Below are 25,012 nucleotides of genomic sequence, written 5' to 3'. Positions count from 1 at the left end.
AACAAAATAAATAGAATAGTAAGTATGTACAAGTAAAATAAATAGAGTAATAAATCTGTACAAACATATATACAGGTGCTGTGGGGAGGGGAAGGACATAGGGCGGGGGGCTGTGTGACCTTGGGAAGCCATTTCACTCCTCTGGGCCTCAGTGACCTCATGTGTAAAATGGGGATTAATAATAATAATAATAATAATGGCATTTATTAAGCGCTTACTAAGTGCAAAGCACTGTTCTAAGCTCTGGGGAGGTTACAAGGTGATCAGGTTGTCCCACGGGGGGCTCACAATCTTAATCCCCATTTGACAGATGAGGTAACTGAGGCACAGAGAAGTTAAGTGACTTGCCCAAAGTCACCCAACTGACAATTGGCGGAGCTGGGATTCGAACCCATGAACTGTAACTCCAAAGCCTGTGCTCTTTCCCCTGAGCCACACTGCTTCCAAGAGTGTGATTGTCTGATTAATGTGTGATTAATCACACATTTTAGACTGTGAGCCCACTGTTGGGTAGGGACTGTCTCTATATGTTGCCAACTTGTACTTCCCAAGCGCTTAGTACAGTGCTCTGCACACAGTAAGCGCTCAATCAATACGATTGATGATGATGATGATGATTAATCAATCAATCAATTGTATTTATTGAGCGCTTACTGTGAGCAGAGCACTGTACTGAGCGATTAAGACCTTGAGGCACCGTGTGGGACAATCTGATGACCTTGCATCTACCCCAGTGCTGAGACTTGTGCTTGGCTCCTAATCAGCGCTTAACAAATACCATCATTAATCAATTAATTGCCCTGCCCACAGTAGGAGCTCAATAAATACGATTGAATGAATGAAGGAATGAAACCAGCCAGACAAAGAAACCCCTCAATCAATTAAAAGTCCCACCGGATTCATTCATTCATTCAATCGTGTTTATTGAGCGCTTACCGTGCGCAAAGCACTGGACTAAGCGCTTGGGAAGTCCAAGTTGGCAACATCTAGAGACGGTCCCTACCCAACAGCGGGCTCAAAGTCTAGAAGTATATATATGTACAAACGTATATACCTGTATATATGTTTGTACATATTTATTACTCTATTTTACTTGTCCATATCTATTCTATTTATTTTATTTTGTTAGTATGTTTGGTTTTGTTCTCTGTCTCCCCCTTTTAGACTGTGAGCCCGCTGTTGGGTAGGGACTGTCTCTAGATGTTGCCAATTTGGACTTCCCAAGCGCTCTGCACATAGTAAGCGCTCCATCAATACGATTATTGATGATGATAGAAGGGGGAGACGGACGACAAAACCAAACACGTGGACGGGTGTCATCAAAATAAATTCCCGGGGGCCCTCCTCGCCGTCCCCCACCCCTTCCAACCTTATAAAAATCGTCCAACGTGTTTGACTTTTCCCCCCCCACGCCTTCTCCCGGAGCGGGGAGGTGGGTGTCTTTGGAGACAATCACCTCCCAAGTCCCAACTTGTCTCTCGGTGATGAAACCGGGGCAGAGGGAGGGTGGTGAGGGCGGCTCTGAGGATGCATTTTTGGGCCTCCTCATCCTCCCAAATACTAGCCATGCTAGCCGTGCTCCGGAGTCCTGGGGGGCTCGGCTCCCACCTGCGTCACCTTGGGCGCCCACTCACCCCGCCAGGGTCACCCCGACGACCCCTGTCAGATGCAGGGCAGTCCATCCGCAAGATGGTAAGTTTTCTCCTCCTCCGATTTCTTCTTAATAGCATTTGTTAAGCGCTTACTCTGCGCCAGGCGCTGTACTAAGCGTTGGGGTACATGCGAGGGAATCGGGTTGGACATAATCCATGTTATAATTAGGGTATTTGTTAAGCGCTTGCTATGTGCCGGGCATTGGGATACATGCGAGGTAATCAGGTTGGACATAATCCATATTATAGTTAGGATATTTGTTAAGCGCTTGCTATGTGCCAGGCACTGTACTAAGCACTGGGGTACATACGAGGTAATCAGGTTGGGCATAATCCATGTTATAATTAGGGTTTTGTTAAGCGCTTGCTATGTGCCAGGTAAGCATTGGGATTACATGCGAGGTAATCGGGTTGGACATAATCCATATTAGAATTAGGATATTTGTTAAGCGCTTGCTATGCGCCAGGCACCGTACTAAGCGCTGGGGTACATACGAGGTAATCAGGTTGGACATAATCCATCTTATAATTAGGGTATTTGTTAAGTGCTTGCTATGTGCCAGGCACTGTACTAAGTGCTGGGGTACATACGAGGTAATCAGGTTGGACAGAATCCATGTTATAATTAGGGTATTTGTTAAGCGCTTGCTATGTGCCAGGCACTGTACTAAGTGCTGGGGTACATACGAGGTAATCAGGTTGGACAGAATCCATGTTATAATTAGGGTATTTGTTAAGCGCTTGCTATGTGCCAGGCACTGTACTAAGCATTGGGATACATGCGAGGTAATCAGGTTGGACATAATCCATATTATAATTAGGGTATTTGTTAAGCACTTGCTATGTGCCAGGCACTGTACTAAGCACTGGGGTACATACGAGGTAATCAGGTTGGGCATAATCCATGTTATAATTAGGGTTTTGTTAAGCGCTTGCTATGTGCCAGGTAAGCATTGGGATTACATGCGAGGTAATCGGGTTGGACATAATCCATATTAGAATTAGGGTATTTGTTAAGCGCTTGCTATGCGCCAGGCACTGTACTAAGCGCTGGGGTACATACGAGGTAATCAGGTTGGACATAATCCATGTTATAATTAGGGTATTTGTTAAGCGCTTGCTATGTGCCAGGCACTGTACTAAGTGCTGGGGTACATACGAGGTAATCAGGTTGGACATAATCCATCTTATAATTAGGGTATTTGTTAAGCGCTTGCTATGTGCCAGGCACTGTACTAAGCGCTGGGGTACATATGAGGTAATCAGGTTGGACATAATCCATGTTATAATTAGGGTATTTGTTAAGCGCTTGCTATGTGCCAGGCACTGTACTAAGCGCTGGGGTACATATGAGGTAATCAGGTTGGACAGAATCCATGTTATAATTAGGGTATTTGTTAAGCGCTTGCTATGTGCCAGGCACTGTACTAAGCATTGGGATTAAATGCGAGGTAATCAATCAATCAATTGTATTTATTGAGCGCTTACTGTGTGCAGAGCACTGTACTAAGCGCTTGGGAAGTACAAGTTGGCAACATATAGGGACGGTCCCTACCCAACAGTGGGCTCACAGTCAGGTTGGACATAATCCATATTATAATTAGGGTATTTGTTAAGCGCTTGCTATGTGCCAGGCACTGTCTAAGCATTGGGATTACATGCGAGGTAATCAATCAATCAATCAATTGTATTTATTGAGCGCTTACTGTGTGCAGAGCACTGTACTAAGCGCTTGGGAAGTACAAGTTGGCAACATATAGAGACGGTCCCTACCCAACAGTGGGCTCACAGTCAGGTTGGACATAATCCATATTATAATTAGGGTATTTGTTAAGCGCTTGCTATGTGCCAGGCACTGTACTAAGCATTGGGATTACATGCGAGGTAATCAATCAATCAATCGTATTTATTGAGCGCTTACTGTGTGCAGAGCACTGTACTAAGCGCTTGGGAAGTACAAGTTGGCAATATACAGAGACGGTCCCTACCCAACAGTGGGCTCACAGTCAGGTTGGACATAATCCATATTATAATTAGAGTATTTGTTAAGCGGTTGCTATGTGCCAGGCACTGTACTAAGCACTAGGGTACATATGAGGTAATCAGGTTGGACATAATCCATGTTATAATTAGGGTATTTGTTAAGCGCTTGCTATGTGCCAGGCACTGTACTAAGCGTTGGGGTACATATGAGGTAATCAGGTTGGACATAATCTATGTTATAATTAAGGTATTTGTTAAGTGCTTGCTATGCACCAGGCACTGTACTAAGCATTGGGATATGTGCGACGTAATCAGGTTGGACATAATCCATACTATAATTAGGGTATTTGTTAAGCGCTTGCTATGCGCCAGGCACTGTACTATGCATTGGGATACATGCGAGGTAATCAGGTTGGACATAATCCGTATTATAATTAGGGTATTTGTTAAGCACTTGCTATGTGCCAGGCACTGTACTAAGCGCTGGGGTACCTACGAGGTAATCAGGTTGGACATAATCCATATTATAATTAGGGTATTTGTTAAGCGCTTGCTATGTGCCAGGCACTGTACTAAGCGCTGGGGTACATATGAGGTAATCAGGTTGGACATAATCCATATTATAATTAGGGTATTTGTTAAGCGCTTGCTATGTACCAGGCACTGTACTAAGCGCTGGGGTACATATGAGGTAATCAGGTTGGACATAGTCCATAGTATAATTAGGGTACTTGTTAATAATAATAATAATAATGATAATAATGGCATTTGTTAAGCACTTACTATGTACAAAGCACTGTTCTAAGTGCTAGGGAGGATACAAGGTGATTAAGTTGTCCCATGTGGGGCTCACAGTCTTAATCCCCATTTTACAGATGAGGGAACTGAGGCACAGAGAAGTTAAGTGACTTGCCCAAAGTCACACAGCTGAGAAGTGGCGGAGCAGAGATTTGAACCCATGACCTCTGACTCCCAAGCCCGGGCTCTTTCCACGGAGCCACGCGCTTACTATGTGCCCGGCACTGTACTAAGTGCGAGGGTGGGCACGAGCAAATCGGGCTGGACATAGCCCCTGTCCCACGTCGGGCTCCCAGTCTCGATCCCCATTTTACAGATGAGGACCCTTATTTATTTTATTTTGTTAGTATGTTTGGTTTTGTTCTCTGTCTCCCCCTTTTAGACTGTGAGCCCACTGTTGGGTAGGGACTGTCTCTATATGTTGCCAATTTGTACTTCCCAAGCGCTTAGTACAGTGCTCTGCACATAGTAAGCGCTCAATAAATACGATTGATGATGATGATGACACTGAAGCACAGAGAAGTGAAGTGACTTGTCCAAGGTCATACAGCAGACAAGTGGCGGAGCCGGGATTAGAACCCAGGATCTCCTGATTCTCAGGCCCGTGCTCTATCTGCTAGACCACACTGCTTCTCTTTCCATTTCCAAGTCCCATATAAGGCTTACAATTTTAATCCCCATTTTACAGATGAGGGAATCGTGGCCCAGAGAAGAGAAGTGACTTGCCCAAGGTCCCACTGCAGACAAGTGGCTGAGCTGGGATTAGAACCCAGGACCTCCTGACCCTCAGGCCTGGGCTCTACCCGTTAGGCCACGCTATTGTTATATTCTCCATAACAATTCTTTTACTTGTAGGGACTGTCTCTATACGTTGCCAACTTGTACTTCCCAAGCACTTAGTACAGTGCTCTGCACACAGTAAGCGCTCAATAAATACGATTGATTGATTGATTGATTGTACATATTTATTCTATTTATTTTATTTGGTTTATATGTTTCGTTGTCCGTCTCCCCCTTCTCGACTGTGAGCCCGCTGTTGGGTAGGGACCGTCTCTATATGTTGCCAACTTGGACTCCCAAGCGCTTAGTACGGTGCTCTGCACGTAGTAAGCGCTCAATAAATACGATTGATGATGATGATGATGATGATCAACCCCAGTGCTTAGAACAGTGTTTGGCCCGTAGCATGTGCTTCTACCTGTATATATGTATACCTGTATATATGTATATATGTTTGTACATATTTGTTACTCTATTTATTTATTTATTTATTTATTTATTTTACTTGTACATATCCCTTTTATACTGTGAGCCCACTGTTGGGTAGGGACTGTCTCTATGTGTTGCCAATTTGTATTTCCCAAGCGCTTAGTACAGTGCTCTGCACATAGTAAGCGCTCAATAAATACGATTGATGATGATGATGATGCTATCTATTCTATTTATTTTATTTTGTTAGTATGTTTGGTTTTGTTCTCTGTCTGCCCCTTTTAGACTGTGAGCCCACTGTTGGGTAGGGACTGTCTGTATATGTTGCCAACTTGTACTTCCCAAGCGCTTAGTACAGTGCTGTGCACACAGTAAGCGCTCAATAAATACAATTGATGATGATGATGATGATGATGTGCTTAAAAAATCCCATTTAAGAAAAAGAAACAGAAAACTAGGACGCCCCGCTGACTGATGACTGAGGAGGGGAGGTGGATCCCCGGGGGGTGGGGGGTCCCACTCACGCACACACACACCTAAGATGCACAAAAAATGCGCGCGTGCCAATGGGACCCCCGACCCATTTCAGGTGGGTAGGTTCTGCCTCAAGAAGACGGACCTCCAGGACCATGGCCAACCCAACCCCAGCTGGAGTCCGGCCCTGTCCGGCCTGTTCGCCACCTTGCTCGCCAGGACCGAGGACGGGAGCGGATGGGTCAAGTTGCCTTCCTACAAATCCAACGGAGACCACATCCGCGGACTCAGGCTGCCTGGGATCCCCTCCTCCGCCTCCGGTACGAGGGTCTTCCCTCAGGAAGGGGGGCTCCGCTCCCCCATTTGGAGCTCCCGAAGGGAGGGGAAGGGAATCCCGAATCCAACCCTTGCCCCAAACCGGGTCTTTCTGGACATCAGCGTAGCGTTAGAGTCCGGGCCTGTGAGTTCTAATCCCGGCTCTCCCACTTCATCATCAATCGTATTTATTGAGCGCTTACTACGTGCAGAGCACTGTACTAAGCGCTTGGGAAGTACAAATTGGCAACATATAGAGACGGTCCCTACCCAACAGTGGGTTCAGGGTCTTGTTTATTAAGTGCTTACTATGTGCAAAGCACTGTTCTAAGCACTGGGGGGGTTACAAAGTGATCCAGTTGTCCCACGGGGTGGGCTCACAGCCTTAATCCCCATTTTACAGATGAGGGAACTGAGGCCCAGAGAAGTGAAGTGACTTGCCCAAAGTCACACAGCTGAAAATTGGCAGAGCCGGGATTTGAACCCATGACCTCTGACTCCAAAGCCCGCGCTCTTTCCACTGAGCTATGCTGCTTCTCCCACTTGTCTGCTGTGTGACCTTGGGCAAGTCACTTCACTTCTCTGTGCCTCATTTCCCTCATCTGTAAAATGAAGATTGAGACTGTGAGCCCCACGTGGGACAGGGACTGTGTCCAATCCGATTTGCTCGAAACCACCCCAGCACTTAGTACAGTGCCTGGCACACCTGAGTGCTTGGCAAATGCTGCAATTATTATCCAAGTTCCTCCTGGGACTGCCCCAAGGTCCCGGGATTTCTTGGAGGATCCAGTTCGGATCGGCACGTCTGGACAAGTCCGGGCCCGGGTTCATTCCCTGCCCCGGACACCCCCAGATGCTAAGCTGTTCCCTGTCTATCGCTCCATCTCGCTTCTCCCTCTCCATCCCACCCACCTCTCTGCCTCAGTCCTGGGATCTCTGCCTCTCTCTCTCAATCTTTAACTCCTCACCTATTTCTCTTCCTCTGCCTCTTCTGGATCTCTGCCTCTCCATATTTCTTTCTCTGTCACTCCCTCCCAATCCATCTTTAAAATCATCTGTAAAATGGGGATTAAGACTGTGAGCCCCCCGTGGGGCAACCTGATCACCTTGTAACCTCCCCAGCCCTTAGAACAGTGCTTTTAGACTGTGAGCCCACTGTTGGGTAGGGACTGTCTCTATATGTTGCCAACTTGTACTTCACAAGCGCTTAGTCCAGTGCTCTGCACACAGTAAGCACTCAATAAATACGATTGATTGATTGATTGATCTTTCTATCTCTGTGTCTGGTTTTCCGTTTCCGTTTTGGTCTGTCCCTCTATAATTGTGGTGTTTGCTTAGCGTTTACTATACGCAGGCACCGCACCAAGCACTGGGGTAGATGCAAGATAATCTGGGTGGACACAATCCCTGACCCACAGAAGGCTCCCAGACTTAAGCCCCATTTTATAGATGAAGCAACCGAGGCACAAAGAAGTTTAGCGGCTTGCCCAGTTGTCTCAAGGTGTGTGTCTCTGCCCCCACCCCCTCTCGGCAGACCAGGCCTCTCGGCTCTTCACCCGGGGCTTCGAGACGGAGGGTCGCGGCTTCGAATACGTGATTTTCTTCCACCCGGACCAGAGGAAATCGGTCTGCCTGTTCCAGCCGGGACCGTGCCTGGAGGGGCCGCCGGGGTAAGGGGCTGGGGGGCCGAGGGAGGAAACCCTCCTTTCCTGACTGGGAAACCCCTCTGAATCCCTCCTCTCCCCCGGCAGGGCCTTAGGCTCCGACCAGTTTGGAGAAGCATCTCATCAGGGGCTGAGGGTGGAGAGGTGGGGTAGAGTTCAGGTGGTCGCCATCTCCTACCCCCTCCCCTTACCCTATCCAGATTCACCCATGGAGGGGCCCTCGCGGCTATGATCGACGAAACCTGCTCCAAAACAGCCTACCTGGCCGGCCAGGGACTCTTCACCATGAACCTGAACATCAAATTTAAGAAGTAAGGAGCCTGGGGAGAGAGATGAGAGAGCAAGGAAGAGAGACAGAGACAGGGATGGTGAGAAAGAGGGAGGAAAGGAGAAGCAGAGATCCCGAAAGTCTTCCCTCCCACCCGGTCCGGAGCCGAGAAGGTTAATTCTATCCTATTCGGTTGTATTTGCTGGGCACTTAACTGTGTGCGGAGCACTGTAATATCAATAATAATAATGGACTGTGTTCATTCTTTCATTCAATAGTATTTATTGAGCCGCTTACTGTGTGCAGGGCATTGTACTAAGCACTTGGGAAATACAAGTTGAGCCCACTGTTGGGTAGGGACTGTCTCTATATGTTGCCAACTTGGACTTCCCAAGCGCTTAGTACAGTGCTCTGCACACAGTAAGCGCTCAATAAATACGATTGATTGACTGATATAGAGACGGTCCCTACCCAACAACGGGCTCACAGACTAGAAGGGACTAGACTAAGCGTTTAAGCGTTTGCTGTGTGCGAGACACCGTCTTAAGCACTGGGGTGGGTACGAGCAAATTGGGCTGGACACAGTCCCTGCCCACGCGGGGCTCACAGTCTCAATCCCAATTTTACAGACAGGGTAACTGAGGAACAGAGAAGTGAAGTGACTTGCCCAAGGTCACACAGCAGACAAGTGGTGGAGCCAGGATTAGAACCCTTGACCTTCTGACTCCCACATGCTCTATCCACTATGCCATGCCGTGCTGAAGGCTTGGGAGAGGACAATAGAGTAATAAACAGATACCTTCCCTGCCCTCAACTAGCTTACAGTCTAGCGGGAGAGAAAACGTTAGGGAGAGGATGGGCGGGAGGCAGCCCACTGTTGGGTAGGGACTGTCTCTATATGTCCCCAATTTGTACAGTGCTCTGCACATAGTAAGCGCTCAATAAATACGATTGATGATGATGATGATGATTCAGCAGGCGAGGCCAGGGCACGGAGGCAGGGGGAGGGACCGGATGACCCGTCCGCTGAGGGTGTTTGCTGGGGGGTTCTCCCCGCAGCCTGATCCCCATCCAGACAGTGGCTGTGCTGGACGTCCAGGTGGACAGGATCGAAGATCAGAAGCTGTTCCTCTCTTGCCTCGTCCGCAGCCCTGACGGAGAGAGCTTCTTCGCCAAGGCTTCAGGTGGGGGTGCGCGGAACCCCTCCCCGAGACCCCCTGACCCACCAAACTCCGGGATCCCTGGGACTCCTCAAATCCCAGACCCCCTTACCCTCACTTCTCCCAACCACCTGAACCCACCCCAATCCATCATATTTATCAAGTGCTTACTGTGTGCAAAGCACTGTACTAAGCTCTTGGAAGAGTACAACAAACGGACACATTCCCTGCCCACAACGAGCTGGGCTGGTGGGGAGCATATATTTCCATAACCCCAACGGGGCAGCCAACCGCACCCCCTCCCTATCGTGATGCTGTGCATCATGGCTCAGTTTCCGGGTGTCTCTGTTCCAGCCACATTTCTCCAGTTGGAGCTGGAAGAGGAGACGGTGGAGTAGATGCCCCCGGGAGGGGACCACAACCGCGACGCCTCGCTCTCCGCCCCCCTTGGGGTCCTGGGATGGACCCCACCGGGAACAGCCCCCAGGCTGAAGGAGCCCCTGGAACTCACCGCCCCCCCAGACGCTGCCCCCCACTCACCATCCCCTTCCCACGAGCCTGTGGACGCAATTCACCAAGCGCAGAATTTGAAGCCAATCTGCCCTGACCCCGGCTGTAACCCCTGACCCCTAAGTTTAACCTCTGACCCCTACCCTTAACCCCTGACTCCAGCTCGGGATTTTGGAGGACAGGGTCAATTCCCTTAGGTCAAAGATTAAACGGTGACTCTCAAGGTGGTCAGTTGGTGGTTTGTGCTCCCTGGCCGTTCTTTGTCAATCAGCGGCATTTTTTGAGCGCTTACTACTGCTAATAATAATAATTACGGTACTTGCTAAGCGCTTATTGTGTGCCAAGTACTCTGATTAACCAGTTAATCAGGTTGGACGCAGTCCCTGCCCCACATGGGGCTCACAGTCTTAATCTGTGAGAAGATAGAAGATGTCCAGGTGGACAGGATCGAAGATCAGAAGCTGTTCTTCTCTTGCCTCATCCGCAGCCCTGATGGAGAGACCTTCTTCGCCAAGGTTTCAGGTGGGGGTCGGCGGAACCCCTCCTCGGGACCCCCTGACTCAATCTGTGAGAAGATAGAGAAGCAGCGTGGCTCAGTGGAAAGAGCCCGGGCTTTGGAGTCAGAGGTCATGGGTTCAAATCCCGACTCCACCACTTGTCAGCTGTGTGACTTTGGGCCAGTCACTTCACTTCTCTGGGCCTCAGTTACCCCATCTGTAAAATGGGGATGAAGACTGGGAGCCCCCCGCGGGACAACCTGATCAGCTTGTAACCTCCCCAGTGCTTAGAACAGTGCTTTGCACATAGTAAGCGCTTAATAAATGCCGTTATTGTTATTATTATTATTAATCCCCATTTTACAGATGAGGGAACCCCAGAGAAGTAAAGTGACTTGCCCTAAGTCACACAGCAGACAGGTGGCAGAGCCGGAATTAAAACCCAGGTCCTTCTGACTCCCAAGTCTGTGCTCTATCCACTAAGCTTACTCTGTGCAGAGCACTGTAATAAGCACTTAGTTCTGCCACTTCCCTAACCTGGAGGTGTGGGAGCCATGGAGACCCTCTCCTATACCTATGGAGGGTCTGAATCGAAGAGCGCTTCCGGAGAAAAAGTACAGCCTAGTGGAAAGAGCCCAGGCCTGGGCATCAGGGGACCTGAGTTCTAATCCCAGCTCCGCCACTTTTCTGCTGTGTGACCTGAAGCCAGTCACGTCACTTCTCTGGACCTCAGTTCCCCCATCTGCAAAATGGGGATTCAATATCTGTTCTCCTTCCTACTTAGACTGTGAGGCCCGTGTGAGCCAGGGACTGGATCCAACCTGGTAAACTTGTGTCTACACCAACGCTTAGAACGGTGTTCAACACATAATAAGCGCTTAACAAATACATTAAAGAAAACATTCTCCGAGGGAAGAGAAGCTGGGGGAGGCAGCAAGAAAGATGGAGGTGAGATTTCAGAGGGGACGTCCCAGTGGAGCAAGGGAGGTTCCTTGCTAAGCGCTTAGTACAGTGTTCAAGTGTTTAGTACATGGTCTGCACACAATAAGCCCTCAATAAATACAATTGATTGATTGATTGATTGACTGATTGATTCCTCCCCAGGGGAGACCCAGTGCTCTTGGCTACTGAGGCAGGGAGCGCACAAACAGATCCACGACAAACACACTCACTCAAAACCACACATATAATCTCCCCTGAGCAAGGATGGCCACACACACAGAGAAGCAGTGTGGCCTAGTGGAAAGACCACGGGCCTGGGGGTCAAAGGACCTGAGTTCTAATCCCAGAACCGCCACCGGTCTGCTGTGTGACCTTGGTTAAGTCATTTCACTTCCTTATGCCTCAGTTTCATCATCTGTAGACGGTAAACTCATTGTGGGCAGGAAATGTGTCTGTTTATTGTTGTTTTGTACTCTCCTAAGTGCTTAGTACAGTGCTCTGCACACAGTAAGTGCTCAATAATACAACCTAATGAATGAATAAAATGGGGATTAAGACTGTGAGCCCTATGACTCTGCCCAACCTGATTATCTTTTATCTACCCTAATGCTTAGTACAGTGTCTGGCACTTAGTAAGCGCTTAACAAACACCGCAGTTATTATTATTACACCCACACACCCACACACACTCTCTCTCTCTCACACCTACAACCTCAGTCTCCCATCACTTCCTCCATTGCACAATCACACACGTTCACTCACTGCCAACCTCCCTGGCTACCATAAATCCAACACACAAGGACACACACAGACACACACACCACACAAACCAGCGGCCAAAACCACGCAGGCCACTGGGTCGAGGTGTCGTCCACTGAAGATCACCATCATCATCATCAATCGTATTTATTGAGCGCTTACTGTGTGCACAGCACTGTACTAAGCGCTTGGGAAGTACAAGTTGGCAACATATAGAGACAGGCCCTACCCAACAGTGGGCTCACAGTCTAAAAGGGGGAGACAGAGAACAAAACCAAACATACTAACAAAATAAAATAGAGTAGATGCGTACAAGCAAAATAAATAAATAAATGAATAGAGTAACAAATATATACAAATATCATCATCATCATCAATCGTATTTATTGAGCGCTTACTGTGTGCAGAGCACTGTACTAAGCGCTTGGGAAGTACAAGTTGGCAACATATAGAGACAGTCCCTACCCAACAGTGGGCTCACAGTCTAAAAGGGGGAGACAGAGAACAAAACCAAACATACTAACAAAATAAAACAGAGTAGATGTGTACAAGTAAAATAAATAAATAAATAGAGTAACAAATATGTACAAATATCATCATCATCATCAATCGTATTTACTGAGCGCTTACTGTGTGCAGAGCACTGTACTAAGCACTTGAGAAGTACAGTGAAAGATTCCCCCTTCTAGACTGTGAGCCCACTGTTGGGTAGGGACCGTCTCTATATGCTGCCAACTTGGACTTCCCAAGCGCTTAGTCCAGTGCTCTGCACGCAGTAAGTGCTCAATAAATATGATTGATTGATTGAATGATTGATCCAGCGCTTAGTACCGTGCCTGGCACATAGTAAGCATTTAAGAAATACCATAATTATTATTATTATCTTCACGCTCAGCCCCTCACCGTTCTCCCCCCTCCCCGGGCCCACCTCTTCTCCATCTGTGGAGGCGGGAGAGGGGGCAGAGCGGAGATGACCCGAATCTGATTCATTTCCCTTTGGGGGTGAGGGGGCCTCTCCTTCCAACCTCAGCAGCTTCTTCTTGCCTGCATAGCTGATGAGGACGTGGCACACAGCCACCCACCCACCCCCACCAGTGTCCACTGGTGTCCGCCAGAAGCTGCTCCACGGGGAGACGAGGACCCCCAGTAACAATAATTGTGAAGTGAAAGACCTCCAGAAGGCCTTCCCAGACTGACCCCCTTCCTTCCTCTCTCCCTCGTCCCCCTCTCCGTCCCCCCCATCTTACCTCCTTCTCTTCCCCACTGCACCTGCATATATATTTGTACATATTTATTACTCTATTTTACTTGTACATATCTATTCTATTTATTTAATTTTGTTAGTATGGTTGGTTTTGTCCTCTGTCTCCCCCTCCTAGACCGTGAGCCCACTGTTGGGTAGGGACTGCTTCTATATGTTGCCATCTTGGACTTCCCAAGCGCTTAGTACAGTGCTCTGCACACAGTAAGCGCTCAATAAATACGATTGATTGATTGATTGATTGATATTTCTCAATTGCTTACTATGCTTACTATATACCAGGCTCTGGGCATGTCACTCCCCTCCTCAAAAATCTCCAGGGGCTGCCTGTCAACCTGTGCATCAATCAAAAACTCCTCACTCTCGACTTCAAGGCCGTCCATCCCCTCGCCCCCTGTTACCTCCCCTCCCTTCTCTCCTTCTCCAGCCCATCCCGCACCCTCTGCTCCTCTGCCACCGCTAACCTCCTCACTGTACCTCGTTCTCACCTGTCCCACCGTCGACCCCCGGCCTGGAATGCCCTCCCTCCACACATCCACCAAACTAGCTCTCTTCCTCCCTTCAAAGCCCTACGGAGAGCTCACCTCCTCCAGGAGGCCTTCCCAAACCGAGCCCCCTTTTTCCTCTCCTACTCTCCATCCTTCCCGCCCTACCTCCTTCCCCTCCCCACAGCACTTGTATGTATATTTGTACAGATTTATTACTCTATTTCACTTGTACATATTTACTATTCTATTTATTTTGTTAATGATGTGCATATAGCTTTAATTCTATTCGTTCTGACGATTTTGACACCCGTCTACATGTTTTGTTTTGTTGTCTGTCTCCCCCTTCTAGCCTGTGAGCCCGTTGTTGGGTAGGGACCGTCTCTAGATGTTGCCGACTTGTACTTCCCAAGCGCTTAGTACAGTGCTCTGCACACAGTAAGCACTCAATAAATACGATTGAATGAATGAATGAATTGTGCTAAGTGCTGGGAGAGATACGAAGTAAATGGGCCAGACACAGTCCCCGTCTCAGATGGGGCTCACAGTCTTAATCCCCATTTTCCAGATGAGGGAACTGAGCCATAGAGAAGTGAAGTGACTTGCCCAAGCAGTCAAGCAGCCAGCAGACAAGCAGCGGAGGCAGGATTAGAACCCATGACCTTCTTTCTCCCAGGCCTGGGCTCTGTCCGCTAAGCCATGTGGCTTCTCTAAGCGCTGGGGTAGATAACAGTTGGTCAGATCGGATGCAGTTCCCACCTCACAGGGGGTTCACAATCTAAATGGGAGGAACAGCAGGTATTGGATTCCCATTTTGCAGATCAATCGATCAATCAGTGGTATTTATTGAGCACTTACTATGTTCAGAGCACTGTACTAAGTGCTTGGGAGGGTACAGTGCAACAGAAATAGCAGATACGTTCCCTGCCCATGATGAGCTTGCAGTCTAGGGGAAACTGAGGCTCAGAGAAATTAAGTGATTTGCCCTAGGTCCCACAGCAGACAAGGGCAGGGCCGGGATTAGAACCCAGGTCTTGTGAGTATAATGTCCAAGGTACATTTCTTTATAATAATGGTAATAATAACAGTATTTGTTAGGTGCTTATTATGTGCCAGTCACTGTTCTGAGCACTGGGGTAGATAGAGGATAATCCAGCTGGACACAGTCCCTGTCCTAGATGGGGCTCACAGTCTTAATCCCCATTTTACAGATGAGGCACCTGAGGCACAGAGAGGTTAAGTGACCTGCCCGAGGTCACACAGCGGATGAGTGGTGAGCCGAGACCAGAACCCAGGTCCTTGTAACTCCCAAGCCTGTGCTCTGTCCCCTAGGCCAAACTTTTCTGCCGCTTCCCCTTCTCTCCTCCAGCCACCCAACCCACTGCTTCCTCTGATTTCATCATCATCATCATCAATCGTATTTATTGAGCGCTTACTGTGTGCAGAGCACTGTACTAAGTGCTTGGGAAGTACAAGTTGGCAAGATATAGAGACAGTCCCTACCCAACAGTGGGCTCACAGTCTAAAAGGGGGAGACAGACAACAAAACCAAACATACTAACAAAATAAAATAAATAGAATAGATATGTACAAGTAAAATAAATAAATAGAGTAATAAATATGTACATACATATATACAGGTGCTGTGGCTTTCAGGCCACACACAGGGAGAGGCAGGAGAGATGGAGGGAGACAGGAGAGATGGAAGAGGTAGGAGAGACAGAGAGACATAACGAGAGATCTGGGGACATAACGAGAGATCTGGGACATGGAAAGACGGGAGAGAGGAATAGGAAAGACAGGGAGAGGCAGGAGAGAAGGAAGGAGAGAGGGAGATGGAGGAGACAGGAGAGATGGAGAGAGATAGGGGAGGTGGAGAGGAATAGGAAAGACAGGGAGAGGCAGGAGAGAAGGAAGGAGACAGGGAGATGGAGGAGACAGGAGAGATGGAGAGAGATAGGGGAGGTGGAGAGGAATAGGAAAGACAGGGAGAGGCAGGAGAGAAGGAAGGAGACAGGGAGATGGAGGAGACAGGAGAGATGGAGAGAGATAGGGGAGGTGGAGAGGAATAGGAAAGACAGGGAGAGGCAGGAGAGAAGGAAGGAGACAGGGAGATGGAGGAGACAGGAGAGATGGAGAGAGATAGGGGAGGTGGAGAGGAATAGGAAAGACAGGGAGAGGCAGGAGAGAAGGAAGGAGACAGGGAGATGGAGGAGACAGGAGAGATGGAGAGAGATAGGGGAGGTGGAGAGGAATAGGAAAGACAGGGAGAGGCAGGAGAGAAGGAAGGAGACAGGGAGATGGAGGAGACAGGAGAGATGGAGAGAGATAGGGGAGGTGGAGAGGAATAGGAAAGACAGGGAGAGGCAGGAGAGAAGGAAGGAGAGAGGGAGATGGAGGAGACAGGAGAGATGGAGAGAGATAGGGGAGGTGGAGAGGAATAGGAAAGACAGGGAGAGGCAGGAGAGATGGAAGGAGACGGAGATGAAGGAGACAGGAGAGCTGGGGAGTTGGAGAGACAGGAGACATGGAGGAGACAGGAGAGACAAGGACAGAGAGGTAGGGGAGTTGAGTGGAGAGACAGGGGACATGGAGGAGACGGGAGAGACAAGGACAGAGAGTTGGGGAGTTGAAAAGACATGGGAGATGAGGAGGCGGGAGAGATACCGGCAGTGAGATGAACCTGGAAGTACTGAGGTTTGGAGGCAGGGGGGCAGTGGAAGAAACCCCCACCATCCCCATCCGCGGGCCTCTGGGCGCTGTGGCGAGGCTGGGCTCAGGTGGGAATCCCCGTGGTTAACCGGAGCCGAGGTGTGAACGGGGGGCAGAGGCGGCCTGGTGGAGGTAGAGGGGGCCGCTGCAGCAGGAGGGATGGAGGGCAAACTCACGGTGGGGACGTCCGCACTGAAATCAGAAGGCCAGTGCACTGCACATAGTAAGCGCTCAATAAATACGATTGATTGATGAGAAGGCCCAGAGGTGGTCCTCCCCCGGCAGGGCCCCTGCACCTCAGTCCACGCCCTTGGGGTCTCCCTCGCATCCCTCCTGCTGCAGCGCCAGGCAGAGGAGGGGGGTCTCTCGGTCCTGGGGGGGTGGGGAGTGGGGGGAAGGGGCTTTGCTCAGCTCAGCGGATTTCATCAGCTCGTCCCTGTGCCCTTCCCCTCCCCCGGCCGCAGGCCCCACGGAAACGCTGACTCCGGGCCCAGGAAAAGAGGTCAGCGCGGGGGGGGGGGGGGGGGGGCGGGGGGCCTGCTTGGGGGGAGCGGGCCCAGCGGGGGTGGGGAGGGGGCAGAAACAGGCCCATTGGGCAATAAGATCCCCCTCCCCCTCCAGGGCAAGTTGGGACCCCCTCGACGCCCCCCTTTTCATCATCATCAATCGGATTTATTGAGTGCTTACTCTGTGCAGAGCACTGGACTAAGCGCTTGGGAAGTTCAAGTTGTACAAGTACAGAGAAGCAGCTTGGCTCAGTGGAAAGAGCCCGGGCTTTGGAGTCAGGGGTCATGGGTTCAAATCCCACCTCCGCCAATTGTCAGCTGTGTGACTTCGTCACTTAATATCTCCGTGCCTCAGGTCCCTCATCTGTAAAATGGGGCTTAAAACTGTGAGCCCTCCGTGGGACAACCTGATCACCTTGTATCCCCCCCAGAGCTTAGAACGGTGTTCTGCAGAAGCAGCGTGGCTCAGTGGGAAAGAGCACGGGCTTTGGAGGCAGAGGTCATGGGTTCAAATCCGGCCTCTGCCAATTAGCTGTGTGAATTTGGGCAAGTCACTTAACTTCTCTGGGCCTCAGTTACCTCATCTGTAAAATGGGGATGAAGACTGTGAGCCCCCCCCATGGGACAACCTGATCATCTTGTAACCTCTCCAGCGCTTAGAACAGTGCTTTGCACATAGTAAGCGCTTCATAATGCCACCATTATTTAATAAGCGCTTAGCAAATCATCATCATCATCAATCGTATTTATTGAGCGCTTACTATGTGCAGAGCACTGTACTAAGCGCTTGGGAAGTACAAATTGGCAACATATAGAGACAGTCCCTACCCAACAGTGGGCTCACAGTCTAAAAGGGGGAGACAGAGAACAAAACCAGACATGCTAACTAAACTAGATATGTACAAGTAAAATAAATAGAGTAATAAATATGTACAAACATATATACATAGCAAATATATATATATGCATATATATATATATATATATAGCAAATACTATTATTATTATTATCAGTTGAGGAATTGCCTGGGGGAACGTTCTCCCCCCTAGGAGTGGGGGGATTCTGCAGAGATAAACCCGCTCCCCAAGACGCCGGGTCGTAGAGAGAGCTCCCCACTTTGCCAAACCCATCTATCTGTCCATTTGTCCGTCTGTCCGTCTTTTCTGGGAGGGGGGCGGGAAGGGAGCTGGAGGTGGGAAGCGAAAGGGAAGGGACAAGGAGAGAGAGGGTTAAGGGAAGAGGGAAGGGGCTATGGGGAAAAGGGAGAGGGTTAAGGGAGAAAGGGGTTATGGGGAGAAGGAGTGGAGGGAGGAGGGGAGCGGGTTATAAGAACAATAATAATAGCATTTATTACGCACTGATTATGTGCCAAGCACCGTTCTAAGTGCTAGGGTAATAATAATAATAATAATAATGGCATTTATTAAGCGCTTACTATGTACAAAGCACTGTTCTAACCTCTGGGGAAGTTACAAAACGATCAGGTTGTCCCAGTGGGGGCTGACAGTCTTAATCCCCATTTTTACAGATGAGGTCACTGAGGCCCAGAGAAGTTAAGTGACTTGCCCAAAGTCACACAGCTGACAATGAACTCTGGCTCCAAAGCTATTTCCACGGAGCCACGCTGCTTGCAAGGTTATCAGGTTGTCCCATGTGGGGCTCACAGTCTTAATCCCCATTTTACAGATGAGGTAACTGAGACCCAGAGAAGTTAAGTGACGTGTCCAAGGTCACACAGCAGACAAGTGGAGGAGCCGGGATTAGAACCCATGACCTTCTGATTCCCAGGTTCGGGCTCTAGCCACTAGGCCATGATTCATTCATTCATTCAATCAATCGTATTTATTGAGCGCTTACTGATGGGAACAGGGGCTTAAGGTTGGGGGGGGTATGGAGAGAAGGAAGCAGCGTGGCTCAGTGGAAAGAGCACGGGCTTTGGAGTCAGAAGTCATGGGTTCAAATCCCAGCTCCGCCAATTGTCAGCTGTGTGACTTTGAGCAAGTCACTTAATAATAACGATGACATTTGTTAAGCGCTTACTATGTGCCAAGCACTGTTCTAAGCACCGGGGGGGGATACAGTGTGATCAAGTTGTCCCACTTGGGGCTCACAGTCTTCATCCCCATTTTCACAGATGAGGTCGCTGAGGCTCAGAGAAGTTAAGTGACTTGCCCGAGGTCACACGGCAGAGTTGCGGTGGAGTCGGGATTCGAACCCATGCCCTCTGACTCCAAAGCCCGGGCTCTTTCCACGGAGCCACACGCCACTTAACTTCTCTGTGCCTCAGTTCCCTCATCTGTCAAATAGGGATGAGGACCGTGAGCCCCCACCCTGGGCCAACCTGATCACCTTGTAACCTCCCCGGCGCTTCGAACAGTGCTTTGCACACAGTAAGCGCTTAATAAATGCCATTAAAAAAAGGGAGGGGGTTAGGGAGAGGTGGGACTCCGGGGTGGGGGAAGGAGGGAGATGGAGAGATGGGGAGGGGGCGAGGGGGGGGTCCCCTTCCCCACCTGCGTGTGAGCAGTAGCTGTGGCTTCGAGCTGCGGTTTCCAACTTTCCACCGCCCCGTCGGGCCCACGCTCCTTCTTCCCCCCTCCCCACCAGCCCGGGACCTCCCGGGGACACCGATTGGCCAACAGTGTGTGGTGGGGGGGCTGGGGGGGGGGACGGTCCCACCCCCGGGACCCCTGGGTCCCCATGGCCAGCCCCCTCTGGCCCCGGGCAGAGCGCAGGTGTCCGCCCAGGGTCTGAGAGCCCTGCTCGGCCCGGCCTGCCCATCCCTCGGACGCTGTCCACCCGCCCACCGACGGCTCTTGGCCATGAGGAGTAAGTTGGGGAGGGCGACCTGGGGGGCGTGGGGACGGGGGAAGGATGGAACCCAGGCCGGGGGGCACCTCGAACCCAGACCCGGGGCCCAGGGAACCAGGGAAGCCCAGACCCTAGGGCCTAGCTAGGAAACTAGCTCTCTTCCTCCGTTCAGGGCCCTACTGAGAGCTCACCTCCTCCAGGAGGCCTTCCCAGACTGAGTCCCTTCCATCCTCTCCCCCTCGTCCCCCTCTCCATCCCCCCCATCTTACCTCCTTCCCTTCCCCACAGCACCTGCATAGATGTATATTATGTTTGTACATATTTATTACTCTATTTTACTTGTACATATCTATTCTATTTATTTTATTTTGTTAGTATGTTTGGTTTTGTTCTCTGTCTCCCCCTTTTAGACTGTGAGCCCACTGCTGGGTAGGGACTGTCTCTATATGTTGCCAACTTGGACTTCCCAAGCGCTTAGTACAGTGCTCTGCACACAGTGAGCGCTCAATAAATATGATTGATGATGATGATGAGACCCTGCCTCTGTCTCCTTCTCGGGGCCTCTGTTTCCCCTCCCTGTCTCTGTCTCCTCTTTCCTGCCTCTCCCCCTTTCCTGCCTCTGTTTCCCCTCCCTACCTCCGTCTCTTCTTCCCTACTTCTGTCCCCTCTTCCCTGTTTCTGTTTCCCTCCTCCCTGCCTGTCTCCCCCTTCCCTGCCTCTGTCTCCCTCTCAGTCAATCAATCAATCGCATTTATTGAGCGCTTACTGTGTGCAGAGCACTGTACTAAGCGCTTGGGAAGTCCAAGTTGGCAACATATGGAGACAGTCCCTACCCAGCAGTGGGCTCACAGTCTAGAAGGGGGAGACAGAGAACATGGTCTCCGTGTCTCTTTCTCCCCCTCCGTACCTGTCTCCCGCTCCGTGTCTCTGTCTTCCTCTCCGTGTCTCCCTCTTCGTGTCTGTCTCCCTCTCCATGTCTCTGTCTCCCTCTCCGTGCTTCTGTTTTCCCCCTCCCTGCCTCTCTTTCCCCCCTTCCCTGCCTCTGTCTCCCTCTCTGTGTCTCTGTATCCCTCTCTGTGTCTCTTTCTCCCTCTCTGTGCCTTGTTTCCTCCCTCCCTGCCTCTGTTTCCCGCTACCTTGTCTGTCTCCCTTTCCGGGCCTCTGTTTCCCCTCCCTGCCTCTGTTTCCCCCCCTTCCCTGCCTCTGCCTCCTCTTTCCTGCCTCTCTCCCCCTTCCCTGCCTGTATACTCCCTCCTTGTCTTTCTCCCCTTCCCTGCTCTGTCTCCCCCGCTGTTCCTGTTTCCCCTCCCTGTCTCCTTTTTCCCCTTTACCTGTCTCCTCTTTACTGTCTTTCTCCATCATCGTCATCATCATCAATCGTATTTATTGAGCGCTTACTATGTGCAGAGCACTGTACTAAGCGCTTGGGAGGTACAAATTGGCAACATATAGAGACAGTCCCTACCCAACAGTGGGCTCACAGTCTAAAAGGGGGAGACAGAGAACAAAACCAAACATACTAACAAAATAAAATAAATAGGATAGATATGTACAAGTAAAATACATAAATAAATCTCTGTTTCCCCTCCCTGCCTCTGTTTCCCCTCCTTTCTTTCTCTGTTTCCCCTCTCTCTCCGGTCTCATGACTCTTATTTCCACTCCCAGCCTCTATTTCCCCCCCTCCTGCCTCCTCTTCCCTGGCTTGATTCGGTCCCCCCCCTTCTTCCTCCCTCGCTCCCTCTCCTTCCCCACAAAGAGGGGTGATCCCCATGGTGATCCCCAATTCTCTATCGAGGGTGTCTAGAACACTCACGGGCTTCTAGATTCTCCCTCGGGTGGGGGAGAGGGGGTGCACATCTCTCTCCTGTGTCTCTGCATAGGGACCGGGGGGGAGATCTCTCCAGTCTATCTCTGCGAAGAGTTGCTAGGAAGAGAAGATCTCTCCTCCTCCGGTGGGAGGTTGGGGGGCCAGAGCCCAGGTCACCCACGACCCTGGATAATCGGGAATTTGGTCTGGGCTTTGGCGGGGAGGCCCCATCCAGAGAAACAGCATGGCACGGGCCCGGGAGTCAGAAGGACCTGGGATCTAATCCCGAATCCACCAATTGTCTGCTGTATGACCTTGGACAAGTCACTTCACTTCTCTGGGCCTCGGTTACCTTAACTCTAAAATGGAGATTAAGACTGTGAGCCCTAGTGGGACGTGGACTGTTGTCCAACCTGATTGTCTTGTATCTACCCCAGTGCTTAGGATAGTGTTCGGCACCTAGTAAGCGCTTAACAAATACCATTATTAATAGTAGTATAAAAAGGAGATTAAGACTGTGAGCCCTAGTGGGATGTGGACTGTTGTCCAACCTGATTGTCTTGTATCTACCCCAGTGCTTAGGATAGTGTTCGGCACCTAGTAAGTGCTTAACAAATACCATTATTAATAGTAGTATAAAATGGAGATTAAGACTGTGAGACCTCGTGGGACGTGGACTGTTGGCCAACCTGATTGTCTTGTATCTACCCCAGTGCTTAGAATAGTGTTCGGCACCTAGTAAGCGCTTAACAAATACCAGTATTAATAGTAGTATAAAAAGGAGATTAAGACTGTGAGATAGTGTTCGGCACCTAGTAAGCGCTTAACAAATACCATTATTAATAGTAGTATAAAAAGGAGATTAAGACTGTGAGCCCTAGTGGGACATGGACTGTTGTCCAACCTGATTGTCTTGTATCTACCCCAGTGCTTAGGATAGAGTTTGGCACGTAGTAAGCGCTTAACAAATACCATTATTAATAGTAGTATAAAATGGAGATTAAGACTGTGGGCCCTAGTGGGACATGGACTGTTGTCCAACCTGATTGTCTTGTATCTACCCCAGTGCTTAGGATAGTGTTCGGCACGTAGTAAGCGCTTAACAAATACCATTATTAATAGTAGTATAAAATGGAGATTAAGACTGTGAGCCCTAGTGGGACGTGGACTGTTGTCCAACCTGATTGTCTTGTATCTACCCCAGTGCTTAGGATAGTGTTCGGCACCTAGTAAGCGCTTAACAAATACCATTATTAATAGTAGTATAAAAAGGAGATTAAGACTGTGAGCCCTAGTGGGACGTGGATTGTTGTCCAACCTGATTGTCTTGTGTCTACCCCAGTGCTTAGGATAGTGTTCGGCACCTAGTAAGCGCTTAACAAATACCAGTATTAATAGTAGTATAAAAAGGAGATTAAGACTGTGAGATAGTGTTCGGCACCTAGTAAGCGCTTAACAAATACCATTATTAATAGTAGTATAAAAAGGAGATTAAGACTGTGAGCCCTAGTGGGACGTGGATTGTTGTCCAACCTGATTGTCTTGTGTCTACCCCAGTGCTTAGGATAGTGTTCGGCACCTAGTAAGCGCTTAACAAATACCAGTATTAATAGTAGTATAAAAAGGAGATTAAGACTGTGAGATAGTGTTCGGCACCTAGTAAGCGCTTAACAAATACCATTATTAATAGTAGTATAAAAAGGAGATTAAGACTGTGAGCCCTAGTGGGACGTGGATTGTTGTCCAACCTGATTGTCTTGTGTCTACCCCAGTGCTTAGGATAGTGTTCGGCACCTAGTAAGCGCTTAACAAATACCAGTATTAATAGTAGTATAAAAAGGAGATTAAGACTGTGAGATAGTGTTCGGCACCTAGTAAGCGCTTAACAAATACCATTATTAATAGTAGTATAAAAAGGAGATTAAGACTGTGAGCCCTAGTGGGACATGGACTGTTGTCCAACCTGATTGTCTTGTATCTACCCCAGTGCTTAGGATAGAGTTTGGCACGTAGTAAGCGCTTAACAAATACCATTATTAATAGTAGTATAAAATGGAGATTAAGACTGTGGGCCCTAGTGGGACATGGACTGTTGTCCAACCTGATTGTCTTGTATCTACCCCAGTGCTTAGGATAGTGTTCGGCACGTAGTAAGCGCTTAACAAATACCATTATTAATAGTAGTATAAAATAGAGATTAAGACTGTGAGCCCTAGTGGGACGTGGACTGTTGTCCAACCTGATTGTCTTGTATCTACCCCAGTGCTTAGGATAGTGTTCGGCACCTAGTAAGCGCTTAACAAATACCATTATTAATAGTAGTATAAAAAGGAGATTAAGACTGTGAGCCCTAGTGGGACGTGGATTGTTGTCCAACCTGATTGTCTTGTGTCTACCCCAGTGCTTAGGATAGAGTTCGGCACCTAGTAAGCGCTTAACAAATACCATTATTAATAGTAGTATAAAATGGAGATTAAGACTGTGAGCCCTAGTGGGACGTGGACTGTTGTCCAACCTGATTGTCTTGTATCTACCCCAGTGCTTAGGATAGTGTTCGGCACCTAGTAAGCGCTTAACAAATACCATTATTAATAGTAGTATAAAAAGGAGATTAAGACTGTGAGCCCTAGTGGGACGTGGATTGTTGTCCAACCTGATTGTCTTGTGTCTACCCCAGTGCTTAGGATAGAGTTCGGCACCTAGTAAGCGCTTAACAAATACCATTATTAATAGTAGTATAAAATGGAGATTAAGACTGTGAGCCCTAGTGGGACGTGGACTGTTGTCCAACCTGATTGTCTTGTATCTACCCCAGTGTTTAGGATAGTGTTCGGCACCTAGTAAGCGCTTAACAAATACCATTATTAATAGTAGTATAAAATGGGGATTAAGACTGTGAGCCCTAGTGGGACATGGACTGTTGTCCAACCTGATTGTCTTATATCTACCCCAGCTCTTAGTACAGTGCCTGGCACATAGTAAGCGCTTAACAAATACCGGAGGGAAAAAGGCACTCATGCTTAAGTGGAGTTTGGGCAGAATTTTGGACTAGCGGCTCAGGTTGAGTCACTGGGGGAGAGTCAGGGAGGGAGAGGGGAGAGTCAGAGGTATCAGATTATTTATATTGGGTCACTGGGGAGAGTTGGGTCTCTATATCATCATCATCATCAATCGTATTATTGTCAACTTGTACTTCCC

General features: G+C 49.1%; 2 protein-coding genes across 2 annotated transcripts in view; both read left to right on the top strand.

Moving 5' to 3' along the window:
* Window positions 1–1,566: 1,566 nt before the first annotated feature.
* THEM5 (thioesterase superfamily member 5) lies at window positions 1,567–9,965 on the top strand. Its single transcript, XM_038769081.1, has 6 exons — window positions 1,567–1,692; window positions 6,232–6,436; window positions 7,966–8,101; window positions 8,296–8,406; window positions 9,423–9,547; window positions 9,878–9,965. The coding sequence occupies exons 1-6, from the start codon at window positions 1,567–1,569 to the stop codon at window positions 9,919–9,921; spliced, it is 747 nt and encodes a 248-aa protein (XP_038625009.1). The 3' UTR covers window positions 9,922–9,965.
* A 1,119-nt stretch (window positions 9,966–11,084) lies between these two features.
* The window catches only part of RORC (RAR related orphan receptor C), a 48,924-nt gene continuing 34,996 nt past the window's right edge, over window positions 11,085–25,012 (top strand). The window contains exons 1-2 of the mRNA XM_038768471.1: window positions 11,085–11,144; window positions 19,925–20,025. Coding sequence (XP_038624399.1) covers window positions 11,085–11,144; window positions 19,925–20,025 — 161 coding nt within the window. The remainder of the gene's footprint in view (window positions 11,145–19,924; window positions 20,026–25,012) is intronic.

The sequence above is a fragment of the Tachyglossus aculeatus genome, chromosome Y4 (genome assembly GCF_015852505.1).
Source record: "Tachyglossus aculeatus isolate mTacAcu1 chromosome Y4, mTacAcu1.pri, whole genome shotgun sequence".
Lineage (NCBI taxonomy): Eukaryota > Metazoa > Chordata > Mammalia > Monotremata > Tachyglossidae > Tachyglossus > Tachyglossus aculeatus.
This window is presented reverse-complemented; position numbering and strand designations above follow the sequence as displayed.

Excerpts from the sequence above, each read along its gene's own strand:
- THEM5 (XM_038769081.1), top strand. The coding sequence starts at position 1,567 with ATGCTAGCCGTGCTCCGGAGTCCTGGGGGGCTCGGCTCCCACCTGCGT. Across the intron at positions 6,437-7,965 it reads GATCCCCTCCTCCGCCTCCG|ACCAGGCCTCTCGGCTCTTC; the intron begins GTACGAGGGTCT and ends CCCTCTCGGCAG. Across the intron at positions 8,102-8,295 it reads TGCCTGGAGGGGCCGCCGGG|ATTCACCCATGGAGGGGCCC; the intron begins GTAAGGGGCTGG and ends TACCCTATCCAG.